The sequence below is a fragment of the Stegastes partitus genome, unplaced genomic scaffold, assembly GCF_000690725.1.
Source record: "Stegastes partitus isolate 25-593 unplaced genomic scaffold, Stegastes_partitus-1.0.2 Scaffold209, whole genome shotgun sequence".
NCBI lineage: Eukaryota > Metazoa > Chordata > Actinopteri > Pomacentridae > Stegastes > Stegastes partitus.
The window spans coordinates 126,933-140,918 of NW_007577940.1; the positions used below are offsets into that span (position 1 = coordinate 126,933).

Consider the following 13,986-nt stretch of genomic DNA (forward strand, 5'->3'; position numbering starts at 1 on the left):
ATACATTCTTGGTTCTCTCTCCTTGTGCAGGACTTTTTATTGCAGTGAAAGATAAGCCCACAGTAAGAAACAAATTGACAACAACAAAAAAGAAAAAAAAAAAAAAACAGCAACAATCAAAACTTTGAACTTGTTCTATGGCACTTATCTAGATTGTTTTTGTCCTGACTAGATCCTTGCTTGTGTTGTATCCAATCTCAGATGTATGTCACTTTGGATAAAAGTATCTGCTAAATGAAATTGTAGAATTGTAGGAAAAACAAAAAACCTCCAAAAAACTACTTTGAGTCTATTAAGTCTCCCATTAAGATGTGACAGTGAACCAGTACAAGGATCCTGGAATTTGTTCAGATGAATGGACTGCAGTCGTTTGTATCGTTGTGAGTGCTTTTCCTGCTTTGATGAGTCCAAATGTGTGCTATAAAAAAGGTCCGTTCATGTCTGGGTGCAATGTAATAATATGGGACAACATTTAATTCACCGTTAAAGTTGCTCATGTTCCATTTTAATGTTGAAAAGCCATAATTTATCTGCAGCATCTACAAAGCACTGTAATTGTGTTGTCATTATCATCTGCACACAATCGGCAACATTAAAATATGTACAAGTCATTGAGGCACCGAGGTCTGTGAAGCAGACACGCTGCATTTCATAACACAGCCTCTTACAGCATTTGACAAATTCACATAATTAATCCCAAACTGCATTACCAAGAATCTCCTCCAGCTACTTGCTATCTAGAAATGAGTTAAACTGCAGTCAACAACAACAGTGTACATTCTGATGAGTGTGTTTGATGAATCAGACTGTTGGTGATGACACAGAAACCTGAAGGCACTGAGTCGCCCTCTGGTGGCTGAAGCTCCATTTGTAGATGTGAGTCAGTGGCAGGAAGGTTTGCAGTGTTCATGATCGTAAAGGGTCAGCTCACACAAAAACATACAGTACTGTGAGAAGGGAATTCATTCGGCCGTCGATGTAGCGAATTCTGATACTAAAATATTAAACATCTGCTGCTGAGCTCCTAATTCTCTTGTTAAAGAGTGTTTTTTCCAAACATCTGCATCAATTTAATGAGCCTTATCTCACTTTGAACTGGTTATACACAGCCGCTTTGTCAGGACCTCTTGGCGTCACATTTAGTGTCATCTTTGAACGTGCAGGGCCGTTCAATAGACTCTTAAAAATCCCTATACACAAGATATAGATGCCTTGAGTCTGTAGCCAAATATTCTTTACTGGTTTGTCACGAGCCATGTTTCCATATAACTCTAAAGCAAATTCGGCCTTTTTCCATAAGCTGTTTTGGAGTGAATGAACTAGGCTGTACAGTGTCGTCAGAAGGTGGCGCTGTGGGCTACATGGCTGGAATAAACAGAGGAGAAGAAGCCAGAAGCAAAACCAGCTGTTACCTGCTAAAAAGAAATCCTCAGAGACGATGAAACAACAAAACTTTGTCCATCTACGGGAGAAAAATTGAAGTTTTCAGTATGTGTTTTTAATTATTCAAAATTACTGTTTAGAATTATTATTACATAATAATTCTTCTATGTCAGCTGCTGTAGGTCATGTTTAAGCTGTTTGTAGACAAAGACAACAAAAGACGTAGAATAAGTCGATCTGTCATGTGAGTTAAATGTTCACTATGTCAAAATTTGTTCAGAAAAGGTGTTTCGATGTCCCATGAAGCTCATTAAGTCGTAAGAAACAGCCCAAAACCACTTCAAATGAGTGTAAAAATTAATAAAGTTTTTAAAATAATTTTTCTGATGAGATACTTTAAAACACAAATAAATACATGTAATGGAAACACAATTACTTTTCAGGTAATTAGAAGTGTGTCTTGTGACATGTGGTTAACGTTGTGAAAGGGTGTATTTGAACTCAAACCAGGATCTTTTTGTTTTGGTGCTGAAACTTAAATCAAACAGCAAGTGACAAGCAGGTTTAAGTCACAAAATAAAATAAAACTAAGTGATGAAATAAGGCTGCAAATCTCAGTCTCCTGGGTGAAAGTCAGGTGACTTGTGCCATGTAGGTGTGAAAAGATGGTGGCATCAACGCTAAAGGGCATCTTGTGCGTTTTTCTGACATACCAGCAGCTCAGACAAATTGGCAGAATGAAAACGGGCTTCTTTAAAGATCCCATATTGTTCATATTTACAAGTTCAGAATAGTATTTCAGGGTCTACTAGAACACAATTCATGTTAAAAACACATTATTTTTCTCATGTTGTACATTGCTGCAGCACTTGTTCTGTCTGAAACGCTCTATTTTAGCACCTGTCTTTTTAAGGCCCCCCTCCTGAAAAGCTCAGGCTGCTCTGATTGGTCAGTTGGCTGGCAAAGCATTGGTTAGTAACCCCAGATCTTAAAGTATAGGGATGCCGCTCTAGTGAGGAAATAATGTCAGACTACGCGGCAGCTGCTCTTCTTAAGGACGAGTGATGTGAATGTGATACATGGTGATGTAGATAAGTAACAGGAGGAAAGCCTGGACTTTTAAATGAGGTGTTTAAAGTAAGTGTTTTATAAAGAGCAGAGTTTTCTGTAGGAGAGAATAACTCCCTTTGACATGGACTTTGGGCTGTCTAGGTTTGCAGACCTTTAACTTGGGCAAAAAACAGCTCTTTAACACTGAAGCAAAGGAGGAATCAGAAAGCAGAAAATGGACCCTTTAATCCAAATAAAACCAGGACTTATGTGCAGACTCTGAACTGACCAGTAGAGGTCATTGCAGGTCCACTATGGAGCAGAAACGTTACCCTGGATAGCAGTTAACAGATTACACTTTAATTCTATTTGTGTATTTGTATGTTATTCAAATTGTATTTTACTGTATTAAACCTTATTGTTTAATCCTTGTGTCTATGTAAAGAACTTTGAACTGCTGTTGTCTAAAGCAGCTACCTTACAGTCTAATCAGGTTGTATAGTTTCACATTTTACTACCACAACTCTCAGATGTGTTACCCCACCTGCACCTGGCACTGATACGCAATCTGTACCTTGATATGTTATCTAATGCCTGATAATGTGGGTGTAATTGGATGCAGAACACAATGGGACTGGATCTCAGCAGATGTTTAAGCAAATTAAGTTTATGTATGTGTATGCAAGAAGACCGAAGCTGCACGTGCCTCTATCGAATACGTTTTTTCTATGTCTTTAACTTACTTAAGAATTAAATATACATTTATAAAGTTCTATTTAATTACTGTATAAACACATAAAACCAAAAACTACCTGCACAGCTCAATGCCCCAAGGAGAGAATATGCCCTTGTTTTAAATGTAGGTGAACTGACTCTTTAAACTGGCATCGCACTTGCATCCTCTTAAGGCAGTGGAGGTAAATTATGTTGCTGTAAATCCTGGATTTCCTTGAGACACAAGACGATGGAGACATAAAATCAAGTGAATCTTGTCTGAACGTTTGCAGTGTCATTTCTGATTTAACCCTGATACAGTGGCTGCTTGCCAAAAAGTGGACAAGCGCCTCAATCGCACTGGCTTCCTTATCTTTATGGGTGAGGTGATGTCTCTGGCAGATCTAGGATTGTGTTTCCAATTTGTGCCAAAGTCACCGACAGAAGTGCCTTTATGACTGGTATTCCTTCAGAAGCTGGCCGGCGATAACCAGTCTCTGGATCTCGCTGGTGCCCTCGTAGATCTCTGTAATGCGAGCGTCCCGGTAGTGCCTCTCAGCGGGCATGTCCGTCACGTAACCCATTCCACCCAGAACCTGGATCGCCTGATGTGAAGTGCAAATTTTTTAAAAAGTTAAAAAGCTATTAGTAGAATTTGTTTAAACTTGTATCGTTTCTTTTTGTTGCTATTGTTTTGTTACCTGATGTGAGCAGTACGTGGCGGCTTCAGACGCTGCCAGTTTGGCCATGGCTGCCTCCTGCCGGACAAACGAGAGCTGATGTGTGCTATTCTGCAAGACATGTCAAATGTAAATCAGAGCTGAGAGCTGACTGTGTACCTTAGTGAAGGGCTTCTTTGAATCTCGAAGAATCGCAGCCTTCCAGGTGAGCAGACGAGCGCTTTCCACTGCCACAGCCATGTCAGCCAGTTTGAACTAAACGATAAGAGAAAAATACAGTTGGTGTTGAAACAGTAATGTCAATAATTTTGTAGCTTCAGCTCTTCAAATGTGACGCTGCACTTTTTTCTGTCTAAACGCCACTGTCATCTGAATGCCTTTAGGTACTTTTTAGTTTCTGGGTGGTTTTTGTTTTTGTTGGCAGTGGACACTTTTTTTTCTTTTTTTTACTTTGGTTTCTTTTTTTCACTTTATTATAAAATGCTGCACCTCTATGGGAACAGAAGAAAACTCAGAAATGTCTTGTGTGCAGTATGGCACAGCTACAATGCTATGAATCATAAAAAATAAAAATAAAAATACAAGTGTTAACAAGAGTGAAAAAAAAGTACAGCTCCACATGTTATAGATGTTTAACAGTTTGATTCTTTCACACTACTTTGCTTAACAACTATAGAAAGATATTAGAGCATGCTGAATATATCGTCCGACAACTTGCTCCTCTGTATACTATTCATGAAACATGTTGCATATATTTTATTGAACCAATATGTTTTATTTTACTCTCAGTCTCTCTTGTTGTACCCAAATACTACAATTTTAAGCAGAGATTTGGTGATCTATTTCCTGATGAAATCATCCACCACACATGATACAATCAATCAGAAAGCTGAAAATCCGGACAGCACTGTAACATTCGATGTGCTATGGTACAGTTTTGAAGTGGTCGTGTTACCTGTATGGCCTGTAGTTTGCCAATTGGAGCGCCAAATGCAGTTCGTTTGTGTGCGTAGTCGGCGGCACAGTCCAGTGCAGCCTGAGCAATACCGAGAGCCTGACCTGCGATGCCGATCCGTCCGCTGTCCAGGGTTTGCTGTGGGACACGGATGAAGATGTTAAGTTACTGTTAAATACAAAGCTCAATGATGTGTAACATTAGTGTTTGTATGTTAGACTATCAAACAGACAATAACTTGAAAAAACCTTTTTGGAGTGTTGCACTCTGAGTAAAGATACATCATCGATCCATCATCAACTTACAAGTCAAACCTCATTTTTTTCATTTTGTCAGGAAATGACTGATCTTTGTTTTGTCACAAGCTGCAGATTAAAACATTTCATCTCTCTGTCTGTGTGGAAAAGTGATGTAAAAAGATGTCTTTAAATTGCTTTTTCAGTATACAAATATTTGCTCTCAGTCTGTTTCACTTTTGAGCAAAAATGATGGACAAATTCAGGCGCATTTGTCCTGCTCTCATCAATATACAATTTATTCACCAATCAGAAATGTAGCTATGATTGTAACTACTTTGTTTATTTAGCATTGACAGGAAGTGTATGCATGTCTGTAATAAACAGTTTATAACGTTGTAATGTGGTTTTAAGTAGATAAATGTGTCTCCTGTGGAAGTCCACAATTTCATGGCATTAACAAGTAAAGGCTGATAATACAGCAAAACACAGCTGCAAAAATAAATGTTTAATGTTTTTACAGACTGCACAATGTCCCTTATTTCCTGGCACAACTGCATTTTAGTGTGAATGAACCACTTCTGCAATGTTTATATACTGCTTATAAATGCTAAGTAGAAAGAGTTAAAGTACAAATGTTAGATGACATAAAAAGACAAATTTCACAAGTAAAACATGAGAGTTTAGTGTTGGTCAGCTCAAATTAATACTTTGAGACATTTCTAAAACTAAAAGGGCCACAAAAAGAAAAGCAACAGAATTCCAGTTTGTCTCTATTATATATAACATGACTAGTATAGTCATACTTTAACACCATGAATGTAGCTTCTGGCTGTGAAATGGAGAAACAACATTCACATGTTTTGTAAAATCGTTTGGACAAATCATATTGACTTAACCAGTTCACTGCTGGTTTGAGACTCTTTCAGATTCTCCTCTGATCGTGAGAAGTTCTTGCTCTCACTTTGTTCCCTGACCTGTTTCCGTTGGTACATTGTGAACAACTGTGATGATTTGATTTGTCACGATGCTTAGTTGGTTGTTGACTCTTCAAATTATATTCCTTGACTGAATTATCATGGAAGAACTTAAATTTCACGTGTCTATCTTAGAACGCTATTTTAACACAGAAGGAATTGTGGCTATAAGATAAGTCCGATATTAAAATGTAGTTAAAAAGGAGACATTTTGTTTGCTCTAACTTGTTTTGACCGACCACTTGCCCCACATTTAAAGTTTAAAGCACTTTTAACAGTTTTGAGTGTAAAACTGGTAACACATCTAGGGTATCAGGGCTTGTTTCTATGACTCTGTGTCATAGATATTTAACTGGTGCAGTTTTATTATTAAAACCATGATATTTCATGATACTGATGCTCAAAGTTGGTTATATTTTAGGAAGGGTAAACTTTGCACGGCTTCATCAAATACATATTAAAGTTATTGTACCTAAAGGAATCAGCTGATTGTGAGGGGGTCAGGTGGGAAGGACTGATTAATGTTTTATGAAATAACCTGTGCAATCGATATTCAGGAAATTGTAATCATTGAAAGATTTAAGTGACCAGTTTAAAAAAGCAATGAGCCGGTTTGTTATGAGACACTCGCAGCTTGATTTGGCTCTTATCTTAATTTAATTCTTGTAAACAGACCTGAGTGAAGAAAATGCATTAATTATACTACCATGGCAATCTTAAATCCTGCGCCGCGTGGGCCCAGCATGTTTCCCAGTGGTATCCTGCAGTCCTCCAGGATGATGTTGGCGGTGGACGAGGCCCTGATGCCCAGCTTGTCCTCCTTCTTACCTCGAGAAAGTCCTGGGTGTGGCATGGGGATCAGGAAGGCACTGATACCCTGCAGACACGGAACACAAACAGCAGCTCCAGGAATTAAAAAGCTTTCAATATTGTGCAGTTCACAATCCACTCCTTGTCTCTGCTGTAAGAGGATTAAAGCAAGCTCTGGCATGCCTTGTGTTTGAGTTTTTTGTCCGTGGTGGCGAACACGACGGTGGCAGAGGCGTCCCAGCAGTTGGTGATCCAGGCTTTGGTTCCGTTCAGCACCCACTCGTCCCCTTCCTGCCGAGCTAAGGTGGAGGCTGCACCTGCATCGCTGCCGTTACCTGGAATTTAAGTTAAACCACTTCATATCAAAAACATAACAAAGCCAGGGATGTCCCAAGTCACTCCTAACAATCAATATTAGTGCTCCAAGTATACATACACACACACATACATATATGTATAGAGATATTTATTTATTTATTTATTTATTTATTTATTTTTAGTTTTGAGTTTTGAGTTTTGCAGGTAGAATGAGTCTTGTGTCGGCTGGTCTGGAGGTCAATGTTTACCAGTTACTCTGCATGTGAACTGAAGTCTACTGTTTTGATAAATCAATGAACCCTTTAAAAACATTCAGAAAACTAAACTGTGAAAGAAGCACTTGTGACCACTCTACCAATGAAAAGATGCTCTGTTTATCTGTTTTATATCATTTTTTTATTGTTGGACTTTAAAAACAGAAGAAAGTGCCAAATTTTTAAATAAGGGTGATGTTTGGCCCCCAGAAGATTCCTGAAAGTGTTTGTTTATGAATGTATTAATATTTCTAACTAAAAATACAGTCCTTGGTCAACATTTTACCAAATGTTGAAGCCTCTAACATCAGTAGAATCTGATGTGTGACGTGTATTGTACATCAAGATTACAGGTTTTTTGCTATTTTTACAAGTTTAACAACATATCACACTTTTTTTTAACCAATATGTTTTAAAACATGTATTTGAAATTAACACTGAACAGAGAAACTGATGTTAATTCAACACAAATCACAATAAATGTCATATTTGTGTCCTGTTAAAACTAAAAGTTTTGACTAAGGAAATTAAAAACACATCGTAATAGGATTAGGCTATTTGTGTGCTTTTTAAGTTATTTCAAATTTAAAAATAGGCTATTATGATATTATCAATAATCATCAATATTGACTGAAATTAAATTAATTTTACCCTGATATAATTTGAAGCTGTATCACCCAGTTGTAACCTTTGTTTTGTATTATATCGACTGGCAGCCACATCACTCAGCCCGAGATAAAACAACTGCAAACTATATCCTTTAAACTGTTCTTGGAACTGGAAGTGTCCCGAGTTGATCTTATGAATTAGTATCAATGTTGATCTGGGGACATATTGACAGATCAGTACTGGCTTAAACAAAGCCGCTCAAATTCATTCTTCACTGAGCTCTAATGTGTGTCGTCTACCTGAGCCTGGTAGCGCTGCTGCTCTCTGTAATGACACCGATGCTCTTTAATTTGAGCATTTCACTGCATGAGACTGAAATGACTGCGTGAATGTGAGAAATGATTTGATCTGACACATGCGTTGGTTAAATACACAGATTCAATTCTGCTGTAAAAAAGCTGACAAAGTGTTGCCAGTGAAATTTATCATATGCAGTACTTAAATGTATTAGACTATCACCCAATGTCAGGTTTTTGCTACAGCTGCACTGAATTAACAGCACTAGTAAATACCAAATTCATTTTTTATGTTACTGTAATGGTTAATACACCAGAATGTAGAAGCTTTTTAACCGGAATGACATTTTTAAAGCTAAAGTATAATTATAATTATTATCCATGAATTGTCAAATTTACTATTTTACAAAAAACAAAAAACAAAACAGTAAAGCACATTATTATTTCTTGATTAAGATGTCAAATTTTCGTTGTTTACTTGCATTCCTGAACAGACAAGTTAGTTTTAATGGTTGAATGTTATGCTTGATTAATTTCTGACTTATCAGAGAAGCCCAGTGGCTCAGATTTGGGTATAAAAAGGTGAATTCATGCTTTGCACTCTGAAATATGAAAGAAAACTCAGGCTGCTACATGAAAGTCGATATATAAAGTTAGGTATTTTAATGATAATTTTCTAAGGTAAAGTCTTCTGAATGATAAGATATCACATCGTTTTGACACTTTACGAAACACAAGTTGTTTGTTTTCTAGTAAAATCGGACAGCAGCATCTTTTAGGTACTGTAACTGAACACATAGTGAGGACTGATATTTACCTGGCTCACTGAGGGCAAAACAGCCCACCTTCTCTCCGGTGGTGAATGGGGTGATCCACTGCTTTTTCTGTTCCTCTGTACCAAACTTTAGTATCGGTCCGATATACAGAGACTGAGAACAAAAGCACAATCTATTAACACATAGTCACCTGCGCTGTCCCACTCAGGTCTATTCATGTTCACAGTGGGCACACTTTGCTCACATTGTTGACAGACACCACAACTCCAGTGCTGGCGCAGCCTCTGCTGATCTCCTCCATAGCCACACTGTACGCAAGGTAGTCCATCCCAGCTCCGCCCAGCTCCTCCGGAACCTCCATTGCCATGACGCCCATCGCTCCCAATTCATTAATCTGGATGGATATTATATTGATTGTTTGATTATTCATTTTCTCAGTCTTGTGTCAGATGTCTACTATTTTTCCTTCTGTTTTTGGTCTCCAAAACCTCCTAGGGGAAATATCTGGCTCTTTAGCTGCTAACATGGTTATACCTAGTCCAAATATTCACTCTCTTTCAGCTCTATTTTTGGTCTCCACCACCTTCTGAAGGAAATACCTGGCTTTGACCGGCTAATGTAGTTAATTCAGGTCCAATATTCACTTTTTTAAAAATCTGTTTTTAGGTTCTACCACAAAATATCTGGTTCTTTTAGCTGCAGACTTAGCTCATAATATCTTGTGACATTATTTTCACATTATCATTTCCTACATTTTTATTATCAAAATGCCAATTATTGTTCCTTGACAGTTGACTTGCTCTCTAGACTCATAAACTATCACCAAGGTTTTTATCTTGACTTGCTAAAAACTGGCGTGCAAATAACAACAGGTTCCAATTTACGTCCATCAAAACATCTCACTGTGCAGCTATGTGTGGGTACCTGTTTGGCAGGGAAAACGTGCTCTTTGTCTAGTTTGGCAGCGATGGGCATCAGTTCTCTGTCAGCGTAGTCTCTGCAGGTTTGCCTCAATATCTGATGAGTATCTGGTAACTCTGCAAGCTGGGTCAGACTTCGACAGCCGCTGAGACACAAACCAAGAGCTGAGAGGGAAAAATAAACAGGTTTTAGTACTTAACTTCCATCCCTCTTTAGTGATGCTAGAGATGTGGCTGTATGGGTTCACCACTTTGGGCCAGACTTAAATATCTCAAAAGCAATTGGGTTGTTTATTGTCATTTGTAGAAATACTTACGGTCCCCAGAGGCTGAATTCAACTACCTTCGGGGACTTTTTCTCACTATTACTTATTTGATGGCACCAGTTTGATATTTTAGTTTAGACTGAAAAATCTCCACAACTATTGGATGGACTGTCATGAAACTTGGCTTTTGTGTTCCCCTCAGAATGACTTGTAATAACTGCATGTGACGCTGCCTTTTCATCTAAACTGGTCAATACTAAAAAAAAAACAATTACATTCCCATAAACCTCCGGTGTTCTTAGAAGCAAATTATCACATCAGAGAAGCTGAAAGCAGGATTTTTGCATTTTGAAACTTGTGTATTCATGGCATTTCTTAACAATTACCCACATTATCAACAACAATTAATTGACTTTTGACCTTGAACACTTTGGTTTGATTCCCAAAGTAATCTGATAGGACAGACATAAAATTGTTCTTTGGTTCACCTTGAAGTTTTATGGCTTTTTCTCCACTCCCACTGAGCAGTTTGATTGTTTTATTTTTTTTCTCTCTAGGTATAAAAACAAGTTACAGGGTCTGGAATATCAGACACTTCAATTTCCCATTTGAATTTGTGAAAAGAAAAAAACAAACAAAAAAAAAACCCCACAGTATTTATTTGCTTCCGAAGTAATGATAGAGTGGTAAATAAACTACGTAATCCATGACTTTCTTTTCACTGTTTTCTATTTGTTGAAACAATTTTGTAAGAAGTGTTTAGTAAGCTAAGTTTAACTGTTGTGCAGATAGACATCTACACAGACATTTGTCTATTCCATATTGCACTGAGAGCCATGTGATTTGATTAACTGCTTTGATGATGAGCAAAAATAATGAGATCCAGCTGCAGCTTTGAAGACGCCCACAGCGAGCCAGAGGCGAAACATGATGTTACTGCAACTGTAATTATTCACAAAGTTCACAGTTAGATGTGATTTATTGTGATGGGGTCAGATGTAATATGATGTTAGAACAAAGAACACAAGCTTAAAGTGCTGAAACTGAGCAACCACACTGATATCTTCCCAACTTTGAGGTGTGAGATTATAAATCATCTGTGTTTGTTACTGCAGCAGCAGAACATACAATCAGCTTAAATTTGGTCTTCGAAATACTGTAGTATTGTAGTGTAGTACTGGATTACAGCTGAAGAATGTGAACTTTTTAGACAATTCTAACTGAGGCCATGAAACCCACGATGGAAGTTACAGTCATTTAGTGCTAAACAAAAGCACTCATCACTTACATACTGCATGAGGGACTGACGTCCTTCACAACTGGTCATAATGGAAACATTAGTCAGTGATGTGACATGCTAAAATACAACTGTATGATAAAAAGGCGTGGAAATGGTTATTTTCACTGATAGTTAACCTACATTTGTTGGATACACTGATTCATGTTTGGGGCCTGCAAGGTGGTGCAGTTGGTTAGCACTGTTGCCTCGCAGCAAGACGGTTGCCGGTTCACATCCCTGTGGGGGCACTGGGATCTTTCTGTGTGGTATTTGCATGTTCTCCCCGTGCAGCGTGGGTTCTCTCCAGGTTCTGCGCCTTCCTCCCACAAGTCCAAAAACACGTTGAGGTTCATTGGTGATTCTAAATTGTCCGTAGGTGTGAATGTGAGTGTGCTTGGTTGTCTGTCTCTAAGTGTAGCCCTGCAATAGACTGGCGACCTGTTCAGGGTGTCCCCTGCCTTCACCCTAAGTCAGCTGGGATAGGCTCCAGCCCCCCGCGACCTTAGTGAGGATTAAGTGGTGCATAGATAATGGATAGATGGACGATTCACATTTGGTCTATAAAAATTGGTGAAAAATGTGGCTGAGCTTAACAGTTTGATAACCAGCTACTTAGATGTATAGGGCTGAATCAGTCCTGCCATAAATTTGACATAATTATCCAAGAACGCATGTATGCGTAAATCTGCTGAGACTTCTCTCTGATTAATAACTGTCTAGTGTCGAAAATGTTTGGAAACGGCTAAACTGATCAGGAAAGTCCCTTCAGTCTTTAAATTACTTTTTTTGTTCAACCAATATTTTTAAAAAACAAACAAACAAAAAAAACTAAATACTCAATTTCAGTAGATCCTCACATTAGAAAGCTTTTCCATTTCAATTTTTTTTCCATATTAAAAGACAACTACAAAGTTAATTGATCATCAGAATTTTTGCAGTTTAACTGTCTGTCAGTTACCAATAATAACAATCATTGTTCATGTTTAATGTTATTTACCTGCCTGAGACATGTATGTATCTAAGTTTACGTTGGTGGAAGCTACAACTGCAACAATTACTTCATTCATTCATTAACCGTTAAAAAATAAATAGATTATATCTACTGACTGTTTTTCCTATTAATTGAGGTGAATAAATTTTACTTTCTAAATTTGCAAATAGTGCTGCTTTTCCTTACTATAAATGACAGTGAATTCAATATTTTAGGGTTCTTTTGAGACAAATCAATACATCAAATGTCTTCATCTTGTATGCTAGTAAATTCTGACAGGCATTTATTGATATCTAATCAAGAAAATAATCAGCAGATTAACCAGCAATGATAATGTTTGATAGTTGCAGCCCAAGTGAATCTGTTTGATCATTTTATAACGTGTTGATTTTAACCTATGTGCTGTGTAAATCATTTTGTACCCTTAAGTTTGAAAAGTGCTCTATATAAAGAACATCACTATTTTTCCTATTATAACAGCATACATATAATATGGCATGTTTAGCTGAATTACTTTCCTGTTGGTAATGTGCTCTTCATTCTGCAACACTGTTGGTCAGCTATCGTGTCTTTGAACGCAGCACAGCTCACCAGTTAGCTTCATGTTATTCAGGTGAAAGTTCATCCTCATCATCAGTCACCTTCATCTCAGTGTGACACTTTAAAAACTCATGTCGGCAACAGACACAGATTTTAAACTGTTCCCCAACACATCCACCTGATGTTGTCTCTTAAAGTGAGCTGGTATTATTGGTATTATTGTTAGCAGCGAGCTAACCTGTCACCTTATATAGCCAAGGAGCTAAACACATTCACCGTTAAACCAACGGACAAAATGCCCAAAACATGCAAACAGTTACATTTCTTACAGCCTGGTTAACAGTTGTAGTAGTAAATGAGACAACTAGGTGGGTTAGTTAAACCAGGTCATGTAACTGCCGGTATGGAGGAAGCTAAGCTAGCTAATATGACATTTCCATGCAGCTAATATGAAGCTCACACCGGCTTCCAGTGGGAAATTAACTTTATTCATCATCGTTATTCATTGTTCTGCCGATTTTCTGTTAATGTACCCACCTTTTCTAGCTTTAAAAAGAGCAGCCATGGCGCCTTCCTCTCTGCTTCATGTACAGTCCTACAACACAGTTTATCAGGGCTGTTATGAAGCTAACTGCTGCTTTTAGGGCCTGTCGGAATTTTTGCAAATGTACGACGAGAGGGCACAGTGTGTAGCGATTAATAGACTGAAAATATAAAAATAAGACAGTTTTAAAGCGCTTTTAATCACGTTATATTGTTACAGATTCAGTTTTGCTTTGTTGTTTTAAACTACAAAAAACAGATTTAGAACGTCCGAGCACAGATAAAAGTACTTTCAGGGTTCTTGAAGGCAGCACGTGGCCCAAATTGACACAACTTGATGAATAGACGTCGGTCGTGGAACCATACGGTTTTTATCGTCCAGGCTGACT

At 37.9% G+C, this 13,986-nt stretch overlaps 1 protein-coding gene across 1 annotated transcript; it reads right to left on the bottom strand.

Moving 5' to 3' along the window:
* Positions 1 to 476: 476 nt before the first annotated feature.
* On the bottom strand, positions 477 to 13,676 carry acads (acyl-CoA dehydrogenase short chain). Its single transcript, XM_008280765.1, has 10 exons — positions 13,592 to 13,676; positions 9,983 to 10,143; positions 9,303 to 9,452; positions 9,100 to 9,211; positions 6,989 to 7,140; positions 6,702 to 6,872; positions 4,783 to 4,920; positions 3,987 to 4,082; positions 3,849 to 3,905; positions 477 to 3,752 (listed from the first exon to the last, which is right to left on the bottom strand). The coding sequence occupies exons 1-10, from the start codon at positions 13,617 to 13,619 to the stop codon at positions 3,600 to 3,602; spliced, it is 1,218 nt and encodes a 405-aa protein (XP_008278987.1). The 5' UTR covers positions 13,620 to 13,676; the 3' UTR covers positions 477 to 3,599.
* Between the last annotated feature and the right edge of the window lie 310 nt (positions 13,677 to 13,986).